The 23,637-nt window shown below is 32.3% G+C and overlaps 2 protein-coding genes and 1 long non-coding RNA gene across 5 annotated transcripts; all 3 read right to left on the bottom strand.

Moving 5' to 3' along the window:
• Nucleotides 1-1,612: 1,612 nt before the first annotated feature.
• LOC134696520 (uncharacterized) lies at nucleotides 1,613-3,973 on the bottom strand. Of its 2 annotated transcripts, none has more exons than XM_063558358.1 (3): nucleotides 3,825-3,973; nucleotides 3,040-3,275; nucleotides 1,613-1,973 (listed from the first exon to the last, which is right to left on the bottom strand). In XM_063558358.1, exons 1-3 carry the CDS (start codon nucleotides 3,968-3,970, stop codon nucleotides 1,645-1,647), a joined length of 711 nt encoding a protein of 236 aa, XP_063414428.1. In that variant the 5' UTR covers nucleotides 3,971-3,973; the 3' UTR covers nucleotides 1,613-1,644. The 2 variants fall into 2 exon arrangements, with proteins under 2 accessions (XP_063414428.1, XP_063414429.1); XM_063558359.1 differs by having other exon boundaries at nucleotides 3,040-3,264.
• A 3,989-nt stretch (nucleotides 3,974-7,962) lies between these two features.
• On the bottom strand, nucleotides 7,963-9,911 carry LOC134696012 (uncharacterized). Of its 2 annotated transcripts, none has more exons than XM_063557533.1 (3): nucleotides 9,782-9,911; nucleotides 8,870-9,112; nucleotides 7,963-8,418 (listed from the first exon to the last, which is right to left on the bottom strand). In XM_063557533.1, exons 1-3 carry the CDS (start codon nucleotides 9,837-9,839, stop codon nucleotides 8,084-8,086), a joined length of 636 nt encoding a protein of 211 aa, XP_063413603.1. In that variant the 5' UTR covers nucleotides 9,840-9,911; the 3' UTR covers nucleotides 7,963-8,083. The 2 variants fall into 2 exon arrangements, with proteins under 2 accessions (XP_063413603.1, XP_063413604.1); XM_063557534.1 differs by having other exon boundaries at nucleotides 8,874-9,112.
• Nucleotides 9,912-15,486: 5,575 nt separating this feature from the next.
• Nucleotides 15,487-17,982, bottom strand: LOC134695640 (uncharacterized). The gene is made up of 2 exons (XR_010102827.1): nucleotides 17,912-17,982; nucleotides 15,487-16,035 (listed from the first exon to the last, which is right to left on the bottom strand). It is a non-coding gene; the product is annotated as an uncharacterized LOC134695640 (long non-coding RNA).
• Nucleotides 17,983-23,637: the final 5,655 nt, after the last annotated feature.

Genomic DNA, 23,637 nt, shown 5'->3' with positions numbered 1-23,637 from the left:
CTTAAGAGCTGCGAATAAGATATTTCACCAAAATATTAATAACAATATAAGCAAGCATAATTCCTATCCCAGCATACAGGGAGTGTGAGGACAACGGGAAGTCTGTTATAGTGGCTTAAGCCGAAATTCTCACACGGGGACACCTTTGACCAACCAAGGCCTCAAAATCTGCCAAGAACTGTTCTTAATAAGTCTTTAACTAGTTATCAAAGGTACCAGTATTATAATTTAGTAAACCAGACTCGCGTTTCGTCTACATAATACTCATCAGTGACGCCCATATCAAAGTATTCATAAAGCCAAACAAGTTCAAAGTTGAAGAGCATTGAGGGTCCAAAATTCCCAAAAGTTATTTGGTACAAATGACCACAATATTAATTTTCATGTCAACAACAAAATGTTGACTACTTGGCTGGTGATACCCTCGGGGACGAAACGTCCACCAGCAGTGGCATCGACCCAGTAAAACAGTTCTACTGATAATTTTTTTAACAGTCCATTCTATATGTAAGAACTATTTTAAAGATTTCTATCTATTTATGTAGATTTGTTTAGCTAACCATAGCCTAATATTTCTACCCTGGAACAGTTCTCTATCCCTTGAATAAGTTTAAACAGCTGTTTACTTTATGATTAGTTGTTTATTTGTTTGAAAGGTTATTGGTTTTTTTGTTTATTGTTCTAGGAACATTTTATCCTTAAAGATTTCAACAACATTTCTAAGATATCGTTTTCACTAAATACATTTTCGTTCATTTTCTGAACATGTTATCATTTTTAATATCGGGTTTGTTATGTGGTTTTTAAATATTTTATGACATATCATAATTTGAGAATACCATACTTTTAATGCAAGTATCGAATAACTCATCATATATACCAGGATTAAAATTTGTATATTCGCAAGGGGCGCGATTCGTCTTCATAAGACTCACAAGTGACGCTCAAATAAAAAAAAAGTCAAAATAAAGTTGTTCCAAGTTGAAGATCATTGGAAAATAAATTTCTTAAAGTTTAGTCAAATACAGCTAGGGAAATAAATTCCTGAGGTAGAACAGCTTTAGTATTTGACATATTGAAAGTTGTGCAAACAAATAATTTATATTTATGACCAAATCAATGATGACTCATCACAACACAGCAGGGCTTACTACAGGGGTGGTGATTTCCGGAATGCTCAACAACTCCTGTTCCACATATTGCACCCGTCATGTTGCTCTCGAGAGTACACATATGGTGGTATGTGAGTTATACTCGAGGAAAAGATGATATGATAGTGGTTACTGTGGTCCCCACAATAATGATGGCGTTCGTATTACATTCTGAAGAGAAAACTCACCTTTAACGTTTTGGGCCCTCTAAGCAACAGCTCTGTTGTTAGCAGTTAATCTCGTACAATGTAACCACGATATCAAATGAAACTCTGGAATATTGTATCATTTAAAGTGTTTCTTCATAACATTCCAAAATTCAAAAATGGCAGATAAAAAAATAAAAAAATAAGTAATGATCTAAAGAATTTTCTAATCAGTGAGAAAGTATTGACGTCACATCACTAGAATGAACACAACAAACAGAAATACGATTTAAAATGTTTTATTTTAACATCACTTCATCTAAAACATTAAAGTACTATTGAAGTTCTCAAAAATCACTAAACATGAAAATCACAAAAACTAATATTGAACAATATTTAAATTTTAGCATTGCGGACCTATTTTTGCTTTCTTCGGTAGCTAATATCGATTTGTTTGAAGCCTTTTCAATACGACCAGAAGCAAATGACTGATTTATACAAAACTGGCCATCAGTGACATTGAATGTTTGAATTTTCAAATGTCCAATTTCTTTTAGCAAGAAATTTGCTAGATTTGTTTTCTGCTCATTTAACATAAATGGATCTGTGTAACATCCAGTCTTTGTTCTTCTGTCAACTTCAAAACATCCTTGTGCTGTTATCTCCGTAAGTATATCTGTAATAAATAGTACTTTTAGTTATATTTAAAACATGTATAACATTCATTATGTATTTGAATGCATGGCATTACAAGTATTTCAAATTAAGGTCCAAGGCTGTCCTCAGTTTGTAGATGGAGGTGTCAAAAATATTATATATTTTGGAGACTGTTTTACCAAACATGTTTTTTTAAGGTTGAAGGAATGAAACACAGTTCTGGTGGGTTTTTACCATACATGTATTTATATAATGTTGATGTGTTTTTGTTCAATATTTTGACTTTTACGTTTTTAACACAACTAATGATGAAAATATTAAGGCTGCACTACGTCTTCATTTGGTTATTACACACCCTTTTTGTTTACCTTCATCATTTTCATTAGGAAAGCTGATCAGTAACAATTGGGACAGTCAACAATGAACAATGATGAATAAGTACAATTCAAGTAATATTGTGAAATTACCAGAAAGAGGCGAAAAACACAAGGCTACCCGTAATAAATCCTAGGTAACGGCAAAACTTTTATGAGTAAGTGATTGACAGCATTCCTTGGTTCAATTTTCATTGTTGTTTTATCTATATCTATATAAAGACTTTATAAACTGATAGAAAAAGAGAGGCAAAAGATACCAAAAGGATACTTAGTATTCAAATTAAAAATTGAAATAATATAACAATTAAAATTTTTTAAATGACTGTATGATATCTTGTTTCTAATAAAAGAATATTACATAAACATAAATGCACTCGAAAAAAGACTTTGATACAAAGTTAACTGAAGCAAAATAACATCAGTTGCAAAGAAAAATGCCCCAAAATGGAGGAAAACTCTGAAAAAACATTCGGTTAATTAAGTATTTATATTGTTAATAAACAATCATATTCTTATAGTCCAACTGTCTTTCTGTTGTTATTTTTCCTTATTTGTGTCTTTTTATTCTGATTCTAATTTATGACTTATCTGTTGCTCAAGTTAGGATGGTTTGTTTATCCTTCAATGTACTTGGCTAACAGTTCTAAAATTAATTGAAATAAAAACCAACACAAAAAAACATCCAGCAAATATTTATTCAATACTAACTTAGGTGAAAAGACCACTGATGTAAGATAATTGTCCCTTTGAAAATTCCACATCTCTGTACTTTCTGGTAACCTAGAGCTGGTTTGCACCGAAGGAGTGTTGTATTATTTGTATCAAAACATCTAGATGTGTTTAACATATTTATTCCATCAATAACGGATTGGAAACCTGCGTCTATACCGGATCTATTAGCTGTGAAATCTATGCAATGCAAGCAATCAGTGCCTGAAAAAATACTTTCAAATTTCATAAAAATTATAATTTTAACCAGCTTTAAAATAAGTCATATTTGTAATACCTAATCATATTGAAGGGAGAACGATAACAAGCATTTTGTCTTTGAAACTATTGGGACGTATGTGTCATCAAAGATGATGTAAGCGAAATATTTTATACGGTTGAAATATAAACTATTGTCGTTTAATTAAACAGTGTTATATTTAAGCAAACTTAATCTCCATGATTAAAGATATGCTAAAACATTCAAAACGTATGCACTATCAACATAGTTTTATCAACAAATTAACTATGTTGCTGCTTCGTTTTAATTGAAATAAAATTGAATTTTGAAATGCAAATGTGTCAAAGAGACAACAACTCGAACAAAGAGCAAAAAAATAAAATAAAAAAACAACCCCGAAGATCACCAATAGGTCTTCAATATAGATAGGAAATGCCACAACCAAAGTCGTGCTTTCAGCTGGCCTCTAAACAAATATATTTTTAAAGAAAGTGCATCATATATTATCAAAACATCGTGATCTTAATATATGTAAAAAGCTTACCTTCTGTCGAGTGTAAAACCTGAGACATGCTCATCAATAACACAATTAGTCCAGACATGATTTATATTGCAAACAACTCTGGCAGCAAAATTTATTTTGAATTTCATATACACAATCACAACTTCATGTGACTGGTCTGGAACCATCTGGTACTGATATTTAAAAAGAGAGAAGGAAGTACTTAGGAAGTAATGAATCAGACAAATGTTGCTTTTTTATTTCATATTTGATAAATTTTTCTAATCAAATATTTATTACTCGAGATTAATTGATATTTACAATTAGACAACTGACCATTAAATGAAGTTTATTCGACATGTCAAAAATAAAAACAACACGTTATTAATGTAACGCGTTCGAAGAGCTTTTCTGGGTTTTTAGGAACGTTTAAAGCCGAATATTTGGAAGCCAATGATGTATCAACCGTCACAGTTGAAAATCTGTTAGACCATGGCATAAGTACTTAAAAAAAACAAATATATTAGGACAATTTTCCCTGAGGTAGTGGAAACCTCAGTTTCTTGCAAATTTCAAAATTTATAAAGGAAATATTTTATAAATATAAAAAGAAAGATGTGGTATGATTGCCAATGAGACAACTATCCACAAAAGACCAAAATGACACAGACATTAACAACTATGTGTCACTGTACGGCCTTCAACAATGAGCAAAGCCCATACCGCACAGTCATAAAAGGCCCCAATAAGACAATGTAAAACAATTCACACGAGAAAACTAACGGTCTTATTTATGTAAAAAAAATGAACCAATTCAAAAACAAATATGTAACACATAAAAAACGACAACCACTGAATTTACAGGCTCCTGACTTGGGACAGGCACATACATAAATAATGTGGCGGGGTTAAACATGTAAGCGAGATCCCAACCCTTCCCCTAACCTGGGACAGTGGTATGACAGTACAACATAAGAACGAACTACAAAATCACTTGAAAAAGGCTTAACTCATCAGATGGACAAAAATACTAGTGGACGTGGCCGGGTACTTATACATCCCGACACAAAAAGACACAATGAACATATCTGAGGGTACTCGCAATTATGTGAAAGCTAGTTCAAAGCCACTAACAACTTATAAAAAATCATGCATCTAAGACTAAACTATCAATCTGTACACATCTAACATCCAATGAATTAAGTGTAAAGACGTCATAAACAGCCACAGAAAAACATGACCTTGTGCAATGCCAAGTTACAGGTACCGACAGATTGTAGATCCATGAATATTTATATGTATATAACATACTAGTAATATTTATTAGCTTTTAATTTACTGATAACAAAATCAATATTTATACCAATAAAAACAATATTCAATGATCTTATTACAGTGTGGAATAGGTAACCTTTTAGAATAAATTTATTCAAAGGAGCGACAAGTTTACATGGATCATTTCTAAATTTCCGGGCACGGTTAACAACATTTCGGGGTCTCGTGGTATCAAGCCTGTCTCCATTGCTTGAGATTGTGTGCACGTTTATACAGGAAAAACATAAATTACTTAAAATTTTATATTTGCTGCTTCTCCACCACACAAGTGTTATACATTCTATAAAAAAAAACGGTCGGCCTTTTGCAGACTGTTATCTTGTGAACACCTATATGAAAAATACGACTTAGTGTGTCCGTCTTATACAAAAGAAGGGCCATAATCATCCCATATCACTTTGTTCTCGTCTTGAATTTGTATTTACATGGCTAATGGGCATAAAGCAGTAAAAGACTTCATACAAATGCTTCCTATTAGAACGAAAACTTTTTTGGTAATCGGGATCTTAATATGATTTGCTTATTCCTAATTCTTTCCATAACATTTTTACCACAATTATTGCGCATGCATAACCGCACTTCTATAACAGCATGCAAAACAAATCATTGATTAACTTGCTTCATTTGTTTGGATGTTTGTTTCTATTTACTGGAACCTGATTTGACAATAAACATTAAATTCATAAATTAAACTTTCTTTTTGGCGACTGATCGAAGATATTTCCCAACAACCCATATAACATGATTTGTCTTTATTTAAAATATAGATATGGATGTAAACTGGATAATCCTTTTGTGTTTTGTTTATTCCTATTGATTTATTTTTTATTTATCTTTTATTTCTTTATCTTTTCAATAGAAAATGTAAAATATTTCCAATTAAAATTTATTCATAAAAGTGAAATTGTATTTATCTTATATGTATTAACATAACCTAGGGGTATACTGATTAGTAATCCATACAAATTCAACGAGGACATATTAGAACAGTGGATCGCTACCGACATATAGAAATCAAGCAAATTAATCAATTCCGATTTGGATATTGTTATTTGTACCCTTTCGCTATTTTCACACCACCTAGTCTATTTCTAGTACGGGTCAACGATATATTACATATAGAAATTGGAAATGGAGATTGGTTGAAAATAAAACTTTACAAAAAATGAGATGAAGAAACAACTGCTTATTTACTGAGTATATACCCCGCATTTGATACTCATGCGCAAGCATTTCCTACCATAATTTCCTTGATAGAGTGCTGCCGTTCATGAGGAGGATATAACCAAAGAGTTATAAGTGGTGAAGTTGAAACCATTCCTTCATAAGTTTAGCGGACGTCTTTACGAGTTGGGTGACCGTTAAGGAGCATGTGTTTTACAGATGATAACGAACAGGTCCGAATGTTTTAATTGCAATCCCGTCTCCTTTTCCCGAATGCTGCCTATCGAATTAGGTGTATTACCGGGTTTGTACTTACATGAGCAAAACTAGGGATGCAATACTTGATCAGGGTCGGCTAACACCTCTGGAGCACGTGAGGTCAACTTCTAGTTTTTGGTGGGGTTCGTGTTTTGTGTAATATTGTTTGTGTTCTCTGTTTTATTTTTATTTTTCAGTCAAGGTGTTGTCTTTTTATTTTCGACTTATGAGTTTGAATGTCCCTCTCATATCTTCTGACTCTCTTTTATATCGCGTTCGACTTGCAGGACATTCCATACTTTCGATCTTCATCTTTAGAGGAACAAGACATGGTGTTCTGGCTATGTTCCTAAAAACCCCTAGACAAATAACCTTACTACTGGTGGTGATTTGTCCAAATTTCTCACCAAAAAGTAAATACTTGGGCAGATTTCTACAAGCCTTGTAGATAAACTCATCATAGATACCAGGACTAAATTTGGTATATACGTCAAACGCGCGTTTCGTCTTTAAAAACCCCATCATCGACGCTCGAATCAAACAAAGTTAAAAAGGCAAAAAAAAGTACAAAGTTGAAGAGCATTGAGGACCAAAATTCCTAAATGTTTTGCCAAATACAGCTAAGGTAATCTATGCCTGGAGTAGAAAAGCCTTAGTATTTCAAAAAATCTAAATTTTGTAAACAGTTAATTTATGAATATAACCATATCAGGGATAATTCATGTCAGCACACAAGTGCTGACTACTGGGCTGGTGATACCATCGGGGAAATAAATCTCCACCAGCAGTGGCATCGACCCAGTGGTAGTAAATAAACTCATCATAGATACCACGACTAAATTGTGCATATACGCCAGACACACGTTTCGTCTACAAAAGACTCATCAGTGACGCTCGAATCAAAAAAAAGTTAAAAAGGCCAAATAGAGTACGAAGTTGAAGGGCATTGGGGACCAAATTTCATAGAACATCGTATATAAAATGCTGAATATTTATGGCTAAATCAGTTTCTTATCAACTAATCAGCTTTAAATGTCTTTTTGGGCACCTTTAGTTTTTGCTTTCTCTATCTTCATTTTTGTTTAACTTTGATGATACATTTAGTTATGCTTATCACATAATCGAAGCCTTAGTCTGAGTGAATTTAAAAAAAGAATGTTGGACTGATAGTTGTACACACTATAAGCACGTTTAAATGATGTTCCGTTGTTTGTCTTTTATAGTTGATGTGTTTTCCTTTAGTTTTATTTTGTAACCTGGATATGAGTTTTCTCTCACTCGATGTATGACTTTTGAACAGCGTTATACTACTGTTGCCTTTCTTTATATAATGTTTTATACAAATATCTGATGAACATAAAACTGAATTTCAGAAAAGTGAATGTTGATACTCATTTTTTTTTATGAAGCAAGAAACACAATCACAAACTGATTCACCTACATGTAGATGTATGTTAAAAGCTATCATACATACAAAAATATGCAATTTTATAAAATCTGAATATTGTCAGTTTCAAATTCAACGGTTTTTGAAACTTGTAATTCTATAACACAGCAAAGTAGACAAACAGGGATGACAATGTCAAAACTAATTTGAACCTAGATATCACGGACGTATTCTTGCCGTACCCAGTAGATATTGGTGCGGATTTGTTCTGTGCTTCTTCATTACCACCGGTCTCAAAAGGCGTCCTTGTAATACAAATCTGTCCTGTAGTAAAATCGCCTGATTGCATATTCAGATGTCTTATTGTCTGGTTTAGGAAATTTTTTATGAACTCTTTATTTTCATTTAGCATAGTCAGGTCTTCGTAACAACCAGCCTCTGTTCCGTTTTCAACATCTAAGCATCCACTGATTGAAACAGTCGTAGGTATTTCTGTAAATAACAATATGTAAACATTAGTTATTAGTATTTTACAGAAACCAATGTTCATCACAAGGTTGGAGATAGATGTGTAAGAAAGATATATATAAGTTTGTGTGCTTGGTATATCCCACATCTTACTTTTTTGCAATAGGTAGTTTAGTCGTTTCACTTTATATTTTAAGCAAAACAATTCATAAATAAAGTTTCTCCCAATTTGCTTCATCAACTACGAGTTGCCATCATTTATATTTGATGAGTTTTTCAATCTGTTGTAATAGTAACAATGAAGAGTTCATGATAAAAACGAAAAATTCAAGATTTCCTTTTAAAAACATTGTAAAATAAACGACAGAAGCGAGTGAGATAACACGTTAGATACCAACAAACGTATATTGCTAAATTTTTAACAAAATAAAGCTTTATAAATTTGTAAATTTGTAGTTCGATTAAAAATACTTACCTACTTGCAAGTATGCTTGATGCAGGACAACATCACCGATGATGGTCCCACATTTGTGTTCTCTTTGTAGAGCTGAAGATGGTTTACATGAGAGGAGGTTTGTGTTTGCTGCATTTGATATTGTCTTTACACATTCTGACCTCCTAAGATTTGAAAAATCGGCAATATTGTTTTTGATTTTCTCTAAGTTATGAGCTTTACTGATATCAGTTTTGACATCTACACAACGAACGCATTCCATTCCTGAAATAAATCATTCTAAATCATACTAGTATGAAATTATATTCAATCAAAATTTTTAGAAACGGCAAATTTGCAAAACTTGAAATGATTTTGAATAAAGGAAGATATATAACTGATGTGTGTGAAAACAACGAAGAAACACATTAAAAATAGATTTCGGATATGAAACATAATGACTGTTATTGGACTAATACAAACAATAATTTGTTTCTAAATAATTTATCAGTTTGAATATGGTCGTTATTTTGAGATCAGCATCAGTTCAGAGAGCATAGAATGTAGAGGCTCTCAAGTTGAAATATCCTTAAAAATATCTTTCCAAATATCGCGGATGCGCCTAATGAACTCCACATAACCATGGCAACATACTTGTTGTGCAACTTAATTTAAAGTATATAAAATATTTAACAACTATTGAATATGATATTCCAAACATCAGGATCCAATAGATATCGGAAGATATGGTATGATTATCAACGAAACAACTCTCCATTCAAATATCAATTTATAAACATAAGCCGTTATAAGTCAAAGTACGGCCTTCAACACGGAGCTTTGCTCACACTGAACAACAAGCTATAAAGAGCCCAAAATGACTAATGTAAAACCATTCAAACGGGAAAACCAACGGTCTTAACTACATAAAAAAAAACATGTTTAAATGCTTACCTGTTGTTCTATGTAAAACCGAAGCCATGCCTACCAATAAGGCAGTTAGTTTAAACATGATTTCTAATATATACAGCTATAGACAGAACATAAAAAATTATGGTTTGTATCCTTCTACAACGTAGAATGACTAATCTTGAATCATCTGATATATTTGTTTGGAATAATTCACAATTACTCGTTTGTGTATGAGAAGGAAGTACTTCAACAATAATAGATCAATACAAACGATTCTAAACTCTCACTTCCTTTGTTTTTGCCGGTTTGGTCGAAGTCCAAAATTTGCTTATTTTATGGTAATGTTCGGTCGGGGGAAAGGGGGTACATATGCACCTAAATGTGAAATGTAATACTCAAGTTTTGACCATGTTCCCTTAAATTTCACAGAAAGTCTGCACCCTATCAGTATCGATTTGGAATCCCAGTATGTTCTTATCGGTTACTCGTTCCTTGCCATTGCATTTGTGAAGCATCCTTAGCATCTTAGGTGACCGTATCCCATATTTCGTATATTATTGTTTTTATATTTTGTATATTTATATTAAGGAGAAACGAATCAGATGAGAGTCAGAGTTGGGGTAATTGTAGTTGTAATCGTTAATCAGCTGTAATTGATTACAAAAAAATATTGTTCAAGTTATCATTGTAATCATTAATCAGCCTAAAATATGATTACATGTAATTTAATTTAATCAATTACTTTTCAAAATGCCCTGTAATCCTGGTTACATTTTGATTACATTCTGATTACAATGAAAAAAAATTTGAACTGTGTTTATTGCCAATAAATGAACCTTTTTGTTATTCTTACTTAATAGATATTTAACAAGTTAAGATAGTTTGGTTTACTTTATCAAGCATGTAAATGATTTGTATATTTCAGTAAAAAATAAACTGTTACAATATTAAAAAGTCATCAGTAGTCTAAAAATATTGTACATATATTCATAATTTATAAAAGATGTACATATATATATATTTGATAAAAAAAATTGTGATATTTAAGCAAAATTATAATAATTTTTCTTTAACCTTAAATTATAATCTTTTGTTAATAATGTGATTATTCTAAACTTTGAATCAACAGGTAGGAAACAAATTAAGGTTTGTTTTTATTGCAATTTCTAATTAAGAATAGCTGTAGGACAATATATATGATAACAGATTAATCAGATATGTGAAAATTACTCTTAATTAGCACACACTACATTGGACAAATATCTTGTTTAAAATAAGCAAATTTTTAAATTATTTTGATCTCGTGACTTTATTTCATCCATATATTAACTTCCAAAAACTGCATATTGATATACATATAAAGTCTGGAAATTGTCAAAAGACTAACATCAAACTCTTTATAAAGGCTTTCGGAGATGATACAGTGTAATGGGTGACATAATGTTCATGTATGTCTATAGTGAACTTTTATGGTTTAATAAATAGATGCAGTTAGAAGTTATCATTTTAAAATATATATAAAAAAAATCCTTTAAAAAAATACTCTTGTTTTAAATAAACGTTAATTCATTCACATCATTCAAATTTTTTTTTTTTAATTCATTCATTGTAATCAGATGTAATCATGATTACTTTGCCAATGTAATCATTAATTTAATCAGACACTTTCAGAAATGATGTAATCATTAATTTGATTTAATCGTACAAATGACAAAGTAATTGTGATTTAATCAATTACATTGAAAGTAATTGGACCCATCTCTGATGACAGTGACTGTTCGTATGTTTGATTACATTGCATTTATTGTTTTGGGTAATGTTAACTTTCTTGTAGTAAAACCCGTTACGTCCACGCTTGGAAACTGGGAAGGCAAAAACTCACATTTAACTTGTATCGATGCAGTGTGTTAAATGTCCGCCTTATACCTTAACCATGGCGATGCTATCAAAGGAGGAGGATACAGAAAACACATACAATTGGAACTTCATGTGACAAAAACCATCGGTATCGTTATCGAATATGACCTGGACCTTGTTACTTATAGTTATATTATATATGATCAATAGGGCAATATTGAACCCCTATCTCCTGAGACGGCGTGCACAAAGTTGACGGCAACTGTAAAATGCGCCTTTTCAATAGCTTTAAACATATAATATTTAAATGTATCTTTAATATTTTTTTATGAAGATTTCTTTTCATAATAAAATGATGATGCATGCCATTAGAATCCACATTACTAGTAAGGTAAATTAATATTTATCTATAAAGCATGAAACGGACATATAGAAAACGGCAAAAAAACGATGTAACTTGTAACATTAAATTAGCATAAAATAGAGTATTTGACCTAAAACTTATACAAATTTAACATCGTATCCCACATTTCGTATTTTAGAATTGTTCAGATTCGGACTCTGACATTATATGAAATTTAACGCAAAAAAAAATTAAAAAAAAGACCATGGTAGATATACTTGGAATGATCTTCGGAATGTGTAAGAAGTAGTAATTTGGAAGGACTATTAATCAAAATGGAAGAATTGGTAAGAAAAAAATGTAAATGCAATCTTTTTATTTTCAAAATAACTTGGAATTCGAAATGTGCAAAACCAGAGGTTTAATAAAATCTTTAACATATGAATGATTCGATAGTCAAGACTGAAGACCTGAATTTTTTAAATGTCCAGCTGTTATGTTACAATCTAAAGAAATGGCGTTTGAGGCTGTTTTCTGAAAAGGATCCACGACATCGTCGCTAATTATTTCCATTATACTGCTCGTAGCAAAATTTCCATTATACTGTTCGTAGCAAATTTTTATTTATATTTTCAAAATGTGCATTTGCTGCACTTTTTAGTTCGAAAAAAAAAGAAATATGTTGAACGTGAATGTTTAGAATTATGTGGTAATCTAAGTGTCCAGTGATTTTGTTACGCTTCCGTTTTCTGAGGGAAAATACCGACGTCTTAAATGTTTTTTTGTAATTTGAAGACGTTACATTTGTAGACTCAGCTTTGTGCACGCCGTCTGAATAAATAAATAAGTTAAGAGTGTATATCTGTATGTTTGAACCTGTAAAAGTGCCTTCGTTTTATTAAAGTTAATTTGTTAACTACCATATGAGATATGAATACTTTATCTTCATGGTACTTATCTAAACTATAATTCTATTATTGTATATCAATGGTTCGGATTGGATGATAGCGACCATAATACTCGCTTTCGTTCGGTCGGTTACTAAGGAAGCCGACATTTTGAATACTGGAATGTATTGGCATGTGATTTGTTCAACAATAATAATAAATAAAACAACACCCAAAAATCTTCTTTGCTCACTTTGTATTAAATTCGGAAGCAAACAAGAACCCAAGAAACACTTGTTAAATTTACAATTTACTTATTTACTTGAGTAATCCTGATAATTAAAGAAAAATTGCATATGAATTTTACAAATGAGACGCATTTGACTGTGAGAGCAACTAATCGACAGAAAAAGCAACACAATTTATAAGCAGAAGGATTTATTACATCATGTTTAACTTAAGTAACAGGTTTAAACAGATAACAATAATGCCGTATTTGGCAAAACCTTTTCAACTTTTGATCTTCAGTGCTGTACAATTTTGTATTTTTTTCGTCACTGGTGAGTCTCGTGTAGACTAGACGCGTTTTTGTAGTATTGAATTTTAAACCTGATGCTTTTTGTTATCTATTAATCATGCTTTTCTTTGTCTAATATGTTCTGCTTTTTATTTGTATTGTAGTCCTGTAATATTTTGTTTTCATATCAATGTTATATTTAACTGTGCCATTAAAGTGCGAGGTTTGGCATGCCTTTAAACCAGGTTCAACCCACCACTTTTATTCCCCTTTAAAAGTGCCCTGTACCAAGTCAGGAAGATGGCCGTTGTTATAATATTGTTCGTTTCTGTGTGTTAACATTTTAACGTTGAGTCGTTTCTGTTTTCTCTTATTTTTGAGATAAGACGTGGCACGGTACTTGTCTATCCCATATTCATGTATTTGGTTTTGATGTTATATTTGTTATTCTCGTGGTGTATTGTCTGTTGCTTGGTCCGTTTCCGTCTGCTGTTGCGTTTCGGTGTTGTGTCGTTGTTCTCCTCTTATATTTAATGCGTTTCCTCGGTTTTGGTTTGTTGCCCCGATTTTGATTTTTGTCCATGGATTTATGAGTTTTGAACAGCGGTATACTACTGTTGCCTTTATTTGACGAACATTTCGCACAAAGACTGATGTGCAATTTACTGTTATTATACAACAAGTGGTTTGATGTATTTATTCCTTTATGTTCAGCAAGAAATTGAACGCTTAAATATGACTAAACATAGAAGGTGGTTATCATCATCAAATATGTGTATGTCGGTAGTGAGATAACAGATTGATTGTCAGGTTGTGGAATAAATATAGACTGAACAACTGTATAATAGATGGGCAAAAGATTCCAGAGGACATTCAAACGCATAGATTGAAAAATAAACTAACAACGCCATGGCAAAAAAAGAAAAGAAAAACAGACAAATAATAGTACACAAGACACAACAAAGAAAACTAAAGACTAAGCAACACGATCTCAGTTGCTCTGGAAGAGTAAGCAGATCCTGTTCCACACGTTGAACCCGTCGTGTTGCTCATGTTATTATTAACCCGGTTAATAGTCTAATTCGGTAGGTCACATTCGTCAAAAGGGAACAGGATTATAGGCTTTTGAGAAACGAATATTCAATAACGGTTTGTAACTCTTGGTTTAATAGCTATTATGTGAGTAGCAACCCTCTATCAAGGAAATTATGATAGAAAATACAAGCCCTGAAATATCGTTAGTGTAAGCATACACTTTTAAAAAATCAGGTGTGATCAGAGTCTAAAATTTATCAGAAAGCTAGTTTTTTGTCGACCTCGTAATTATTTCAATATTTTATTGATATTAACTACCTTTCTATAATCTATAATGACTTTTTGCTTTTTCTATCAAAGTAACACAACGTTGAAGGTCCTACGGTTACCTAGAATTTGATTACATATCTATTTTTGTCTATGAATAGCTGTCTTTAAATTAGCACCAAAACCACATGTCTTTTTCTTTGTAAATGAAATGATAGTCCAACAACAAATATCGTATGTGTGTATTCTTTTTTTAGATTCCTTTTAGGTTACTAGTACTGTGTTTCGTCTAAAGTGACCGAACTGGTTGCACAAACGCTCCTTACGCGACTTTTCTGTCAAAAGTAAGCACATTTTAAAACTTTTATTTATTTATATGTAATGTTTAGTTTTGATATTGAACAACTTATCAAAATATGGAGATTCTGATGTCACATGTTTTTTACTGATATTTCATGTACATCTTGGCCGACAATAAATTGAAAGTAATACTGCTGCAAAAGAGCCAAAGTTTAAAGATGTGTCATGAATACAGTTTAAAAAAAGTAATAAGTACAATGCATATTTTGGGACCTTTTTATTTGACTATTGCGGTACAGACATTGCTCAATGTTGAAGACCTTACGCTGATCTATAGTCTTTATTTTCTGTGGCATTCGTTTCTTTGTAGAGAGTTGTCTTATTAGCAATCATACCAAATCTTCTATTTTAATATGTAAATAGCAATATTTATAGATAATATATTCAGACAAAATTGCTGTTCATTTCCATATAATTGATTGAAAAAATAAACATGTTCAAGTGTTTTAACAGACAACTTTAAGGGTAGTACACCTCTAAGTTGACTAAAATTATTTTGCTCATTTAATTTTCATAAATATTTGACAAAAATATAAAATCTTGAACCACACATTTGATCGGAATTTTTTTTTCTAGTTTTATAACAGTTTAATGAACTCCAGTTCTGATCATTGAGAAGCCTAATATTCCTCAATAATAGAATGTGATTAAAACGTTCAGCTGATTTTTACAGAGGTTTCTCCCTGTCATGTTATGTACCATTTTAAATTACCACAAATGACCTGTCTGATTTACAATTATGTAAAAATTTAAATTGTATAAAGAATACAACCATAACACAACAAGCACATGACAAAACCCTGCAATAAGTATTCTTTTGACGCATTAAAGCCCCATGTACTTAAGTTGTTGGCTTCATTTACGCAAAATTTTGCATCAACTTCTCCGATTTGCGAAGAAATTATTTCTTTGAAGAAGTTAGACAAAACACCTCTCTGTCGATTAATGATCCGTTTGTCTCGATAACATCCTCTTTCTAATGTCCTCTCTACTACGAAACATCCTCTGATGTGGAAATGTATAGGAAAATCTATAACAAAAAAATTGCTTGTGATTGTCCTTAAACATTGGTTTAAAAGAAAATGAAATAATATAATAATAATGTTGATACTGTGAAAAATACTTTTCCATTGTCAGAACTGAGTCTTTATGAAAAATGTGCAAGAAAATTGGTACCGTTAATTTTATTACTACCACTGGGTCGATGCCTCTGCTGGTGGACTATAAGTCCCCGAGGGTATCACCAGCCCAGTAGCCAGTACTTCGGTACTGGCATGAAAATACGGATTATTTGTGTTATTAAAATTTACTGTTACAAAACATTAGAAATTATTAGAAATTAAGGAATGTATCTCCCTCATTCAAAGCTCTGATCCCTTTCACGGATTTGGCTATACTTTTTGGACCTTTCGGATTATAGCTCTTCATCTTTTTATATAAGCTTTGGATTTCAAATATTTTGGCCACGAGCATCACTGAAGAGACATGTATTGTCGAAATGCGCATCTGGTGCAAGAAAATTGGTACCGTTAATTTGTTTTTGACTAGTAAAGTCACTTTATTTCAGTCAGACCAGTGAAAATATTGAAATAAACGGGAGATAATTCAGTATGAAATTAAACTGAATGAAACGTACGAAATTACGAAGTTCGCCGTCTCTGAGAACTGATACATTTTGTCTGAAAATATAAATAAATGCAAATCGAGACAATTATCAAGCAAAAGTAAACAGCGTGGTCGTTTAATCACACAGGACAACACTTGTACTGCTTTTAAAATTTTAAAATTGCTTGTATGCACATTGAACGACACATTTATGTGACGTATACAAATTTTCTGACGTCAGACACTCAAATCAATCAATGTGTTCGTAGATAGTAGATGTTTTTGTGTTCTGTTAAATTGTTCCTTTTAAAATGGTGATACGATGATGACTGATGTACCCATATTTTGACTATTTTATTTATTGTGACTGTTTATTTAATGCATCAATGTAAATATAACGGAATTTGATGAGACTGTCATTAAAGTGAGAGGGTTAGCGCTATAGAACCAGGTTAATTCCACCATTTTCGTCATTTGAAAATGCCTGTACCAAGTCAGGAATATGACAGTTCTTGTCCATTCGTTTTTTATGCGTTTTGTTATTTGATTTTGCCATGTGATTACGGACTTTCCGAATTGATTTTCCTCTAAGTTCAGTATTTTTGCGATTTTACTTTTAATAAACAGAAAAAATGCAACCATCTTATCTAACAACAATGTTAACTCGAAGTTAAAATTAAAAAGGTTAAACTGAACATTTGATCCTCTCAGTCTAATGTTGTACTATATAGCCCTTCCAGAGAACATTGATTTTTCCAAACATTTTCGCTTGGCATTATTAACATGTATGTCAAATGATTTATTGACCTATATTCTGTATTTAAGTCGTCTTTTCTAAGGATCATTGTGATTTTCGTATGCTCTAAGTCATTTTAAATACTTTTAAATTGTTTATTTAATATACTTTTAAACCGTTTATTTTAGGTCAATCAGTGTCAAAATCAAAAACCTGAGTAACAGGAATATGTTGCCTGCATGAAGCTGTCTGTTTTTACAATTTCTAGTCATGACAACGAACTGTCAAATTTTTTTCAGCCGTAGATGCTTAAATATTTTCTATAAATATTTTTCTTAAATATCCAGTACTGAAAACAGTGGTGCCTTATTCATTGTAGGATTCGCCCTGTACATCACATTGAATGACAATAAGTAGAATCTCTATCCAAGTCAAAATGTATGAAAAAATTAACAATTATACGTCAAAGTATAACCTTTAATATGGACTACTGGCTCACACAGAACAGCAAGCTATAAATGGCACCAAATGACAGGTGCAGAATAGTAAATCAAATATTTCTTACCATAACCTTTCGTTGTGAAAAACTAAATAGAAATCAAAACAAAAAACATTGTTTGAACATAACAAACAAACCAACTACAAATTCAAGGAAATATTAATGAAGTGTGGGTTGATTTGACCTCTTAGCAATGATTATTATCATATTATTACATATGTCGCATTTCTAAATTCATTCAAATGTACATTTGTGTTTATCAAGTATATTCTTTCCAGCGAAAGGTTTCCAAAATACTAGTATATAATTTTAAGAACGACTTTGTAACGCATATACACGTTTTGTTGTGTGGTTTCAGAGGAGTTGCGATGACAAACTGTTGCAGTAGTATGTTGAAACAAATAAGTAACTGTAACTCCTAGAAAAAATGGAATCGTTATTTCTTGTCGATAAGCAAATCTACGTAGTGTGTCCTTATTATCTACAAAGTTGTATGAAATTCTGTTTACTGGTTTTAAAGGGGTTGCGATACCAAACTGTTGCAGGAGTATACTGAAACAGATTAGTTCAAAGGGACGTACCTCTTAGGGAAAAAAAATAATCATAATTACCTGTCGATATGTACATCTCCGTAGTATGTTCTTATTATCTACAAAGATTCATGAAATTCTGTTGTGTGGTTTCAGAGAAGTTGCGATGGCAAACTGTTGCAGTAGTATGTTGAAACAAATAAGTTCAAAGGGGCGTAACTCTCAGAAAAAAATGGAATAGTAATTTCCTGTCAATATGCACATCTGCATAGTATGTCCTTACTATCTATAAAGGTTTCATGAAATTGGGATGTGTGGTTTTAGAGGAGTTACAATGACAAGAAACAGGACTGACGGAATGACGGACGGACAGACTGGTCAAAAACATTCAACCCTCAGCAACTGCATTGCGTTGGGTACAATTAAGATACCCACCTCCATACATCTATAGCCTTTTCACTAAAAGGTGTCCATGTAGTCAAGTTGATGATTCATACAAAAGTGAAGTGTAGATGGATTGTTTGTATTTATATTATGAACGTATTCATTAAACTTATCTTGAACACACCATCATCCAGGGACTCTTTACCCACACGTATACAGCTCTGTAAATATATTTTTTCACGTAGAACGTTTTCGTGTGATGTGATACTTTCAACTTACAATGACTAAGTTATTTTGGAGAGAAAATAGATGGCTTCCTTTATTTCCAATTTTGTAACGCTTGTACTATCTTGCATGAAATCGTCTCTCATGTACAGATTTTCAGAGGCGACTCCGTTTATTTTTCGCTTTAAGTGGTTTTACAGAGTCACGTCATTTATTTTTCATACTGGAACAGAAAAATGCAACGTTGTATGCTCCTACGATAGCACGTTGTTCACAAATCTGTTCTGTGATTTAAAATATCTGTCTTAAAATTTGGAACCAAACCACATTGCATTATCCTTTAAAGATAGTCCCATAAACAGATGTGTTTCGTCACTGTATGAATTGTTAACCATTACAGTAACAGAATAATGAACAACGCTACAGAAAAGGGACATTATTTGACACACCAGCAGACAATTTCTCATTCCAGCTTATAAAGGAAAGCTCACATTGTTTTCGTAACGTTTTTGCTATACATAACTGTGCAAAACTTAATATGTATTTAATGATATCTAATGTTTATATTTTATATTGATAAAACTGATCAAATAATGAAGTTCATGTCAGACAATGAACTGAAAGGACAATTGCGCCGGCGGAAGTCCACAGGTTTTCGATGCAAAATCCCATGAATACGGTTTAAAAAAGTATACAGTATAGTATAGGGCTTTTTATAACTGGCCATATCGTATGGGCTTTTTTCATTGTTGAAGGTCATATGGTATCTTAAGTGGTTAATTTTTGTGTCAATAGGTCTCTTTTTAAGACTTGTTTCATTTGCGGTAATCAAATGTAGAGATAATATATTCTGACAAAATTTAACTTAAATATCATTTGATTGATTGATTTGACATTTGAAGTGTTTTGAACAGCCAATCATATGACATATGAATTGTGGAAGGCAATTACCAATGATTGATCTGTCTGAATTGCATTTAGGTTATAATTTTATTTATAAAAATAATAAAACCAAGACACAAACATACGAGGAAATCCTGCAATAAGTAATCTTTAGACGCATTAGTGCCCCATGTGCTTAAATTGTTGGAATTTGAGACATTAGTGTCCCATGTTCTTGAGCTGTTGGCTTTATTTACACACAATTTTGCATCAACTTCTCCGAATTGCAAAGACATGATGTCTTTGAAAAAATTAGACAAAACACCTCTCTGTTGATCAATGATCCGTTTGTCTCGATAGCATCCTCCTCTAAATGTCTTCTCTAAGATGAAACAGCCTCTGATCAGAAAATGTATAGGAAAATCTATAATACAAAATATAATTGTGAGTGTCGCTATTCATTTGGTTAAAAAAAAGAAAATTCTACTCAGAATTAAATATGCATCTGAATCAAGATAATTTAGGCTATAGTTTATATAGAAATAAGGTATTCAGTACATTTTATTTCAATCAGACCAAACCTAAATACTGGACTTTGTGTGAGATGATTTAATAAAACGTAAAAAATAATAATGAGAGTGTCAAGCTGATCATGTGTCGGGAATGTAGATGATATGTGTGTTTGTGGTTTTAGTTTTCCTTGTGCAAAATTTGGAACGTCTACTAGTACTGACACTTCTATGACTTTATGCGTCCCGATGTAAGTAAATACCCACCCACCCCAAAAGAAACACTGAGAGAGCCGTGGTGTAGTTGTTAGTGCATCGGACTACTAACACAAAGGTTCCTGTTTCGATTCCCGTTTGGGATGAAAATTTCAGGAACTCAATTTTCGACTCTCCCATGACACCATTTGCGAGTACGGTCTGTAGGAAACGATGATAGTCCGTCGGACGGGGATGATAAATGGCAGACCCGTGTTAAGAGACAGCCATATATCTTGCACGTTAAAGACACCCTTGTAAATTTCGAAAAAAGAGTAGGCTAATGCCGCTACAAGGCAGCACTCGCACCCGCAAAGTGGAAAGGGATTAATATAAGTTGCAAAACTTGTTTCCCAATCCACTATAAATAAATATGTTTAAACTTAATAAATATGTTTAAACTAAAGAAACATTTTTAACGTTTCATTTTTTTTTTTAAAACGACAATCGATAAATCTCTCAAGCAAAGGAAAATCTACATTATCTTTACAAATGCACTATAGGGCACCAACCGTACTTACTGTTGTACCTTTGATAACTATTTACACCACTTGGTCGATGCCACTGCTGGTGAACGTTTCGTCCTTGAGGGTATTACCAGCCAAATAGTCAGCACGTCGATGTTGACATTAATATCAAGTATATGGTAATTTTTATAAATTTCCTGTTATAAAACGTTTTCCGAAAAACTAATGATTTTCTTATCCCAGGAATTGGTTACCATAGTCGTATTTGGCACAACTTTTTTTGAATATTTGGTCCTCAAAACTTTGTATTTGTTTGGCTTTATAAATATTTTTATTATAATCCTTGAACCTTTGATAACTATTAACGAAATGATTAGCCAACGAAACAGATATCAATGGTAGCTAAATAGGGATTTTGAAAGAGAACATTTGATGTTAAACTGTAATGTAAACCAGTACCTTTTACATCAACAATTTGGGTCTGTATGGACACATTGACTGTTCCTACACTTGTTTACTTGACCGTGACCAGGAGCATCCATACAGCTTTGCAAAGTTACGCCTGCATCCGCTTTAGCTATTTGTGTTTTGTCACATTCTGGATGTCTGTGTGTTGAATCAAAATGCTGTAGTACAAACGGGGTTGACGATCCCTTCAAAAAAGCGTCTGTACATTTGATACACTCTATTCCTGTGGAAAATCAAAAGATTTTATTAACTTATATAGCACACGTTATCAAACTTCTGACCTTAAATTACTACACACATTAAACCAAGTTGTCCACCTTAGGGACAGACAGTGGTCAAACTTCTTTTAAAGACAATTAAATCTGTTAAAACAATTGAAATTGAGTAAGTGCTTCAAATTTAAGATGAAAAGACATGCTGAATGTCAATGGTGTTCGCAACGTTAAATGGATCATCATGGTATATTTCGCGTTAGCTCATTTCCCTATTGTTAGAATACTATGATGGTAAAAAGATGCAGTTTGTCTTTTTTATTCCAGATTCCAAAAAATAATACCTAATAGTTTTATGCTCTGATACTAAATTCAAGTTTTGGTATGCAAGTTTTTAGTTTCAAGGGTAGTAGTATTATTCAGTAGAACATTTGCGTGATGATATAAATCGGCATTGATCTTTTTAAAACTATTCATCGGTTATTCACATTCGTCACAACTCGGCAAATTCCGTACCTTCATCTAACGGATAGAAGGAGAGTAGCGGAATCACCCGAGGATTGCCGAATACGGTTAGTCAGCATCGTCACAACTCGGCAAATTCCGTACCCTGATCTAACGGATAGAAGGAGAGGAACGGATTCACCCGAGGATTGACGAATACGGTTAGTCAGCATCATCACAACTCGGCAAATTCTGTACCTTCATCTAACGGATAGAAGGAGAGTAACGGATCCACCCGAGGATTGACGAATGCGGTTAGTCAGCATCATCGTTTTCTGCATGAAAATGGTTGTGTTTTAATTTTCAGTCCTTGTATTAACAAATTATTCTCAAACTTTAATTGCATTTTAATAAATCAAAGTAGCATTTGTTTTACACCTGTCCCAAGTCAGGAATCTGATGTTCAGTAGTTGTCGTTTGTTGATGTTCTTCATAAGTGTTTCTCGTTGCTCGTTTTTAAAAGATTAGACCGTTGAATGGTTTACACTATTTATTATTTCGGGGCCCTTTATAGCTTTCTTTTCGTCATGATTCAGTGTTGAAGACCGTACCTTGACCTGTAATGGTTTACTTTTATAAATTGTGACCTGGATGGAGAGTTGTATCGTTGGCGCTCATACCACATCTTCCTATATCTATAGACATTTATGGCTTTACTTTGTAGACCTTTTGTTTTTCATGCTTTGCATCATTGTAGTTACAAAAGAAAAACTAATAGTGTAATCGCAAATCAACTTACATGCATGGTTTTTAATGACAAATGCTAAGACGGTTTATAGTAAGATGCATTATTTTGGTGATGTAAAATATGTAACTTACCGTAACATTTTCTTGTGAATAACAAAACAGTTATCAAAACCAAAAACATCGTGTGAACATAACTTTCAAATAACAATAGCTAAGAATAGAAAATATTATCTAGCTTTAAGGAAATATTAATGTAGTGTGGGTTGATTTGACCTCTTAATTATTATTATTGTTTTATTATAACAGATTTCCTATTTCAAAATGAACATTTGTGTGAATCAAATATAATCTTCCCACCGAAATGTTTCATTAAACTAATATATGATTTTCAGCATGACTATGCAATACAATTTATGATGAAATTTCAAATTTTACATAAGACAATGTAAAAAGTGTTTTTTTTTAAATGTAGGAAATTGTAGAGCGTTCTTATTCATATAATTGTATTCTTTGCAAAAAGGGAGAAGAAATTAATTTCAATTAACTCTTCAAATTTATACTCGTTTGGCTTTCTAACATCTATGTTTATCTGAGAGTCACTGATGAGTATGCGTCTGGCAAATAAAATTAATCAAATCAGTCTTGTATTCACATGTATATGTTACAGTA

This window comes from Mytilus trossulus, chromosome 14, assembly GCF_036588685.1.
Source record: "Mytilus trossulus isolate FHL-02 chromosome 14, PNRI_Mtr1.1.1.hap1, whole genome shotgun sequence".
Lineage (NCBI taxonomy): Eukaryota > Metazoa > Mollusca > Bivalvia > Mytilida > Mytilidae > Mytilus > Mytilus trossulus.
The sequence above is the reverse complement of the archived record's forward strand: the minus strand, read 5'-3'. Positions and strand labels throughout refer to the sequence as shown.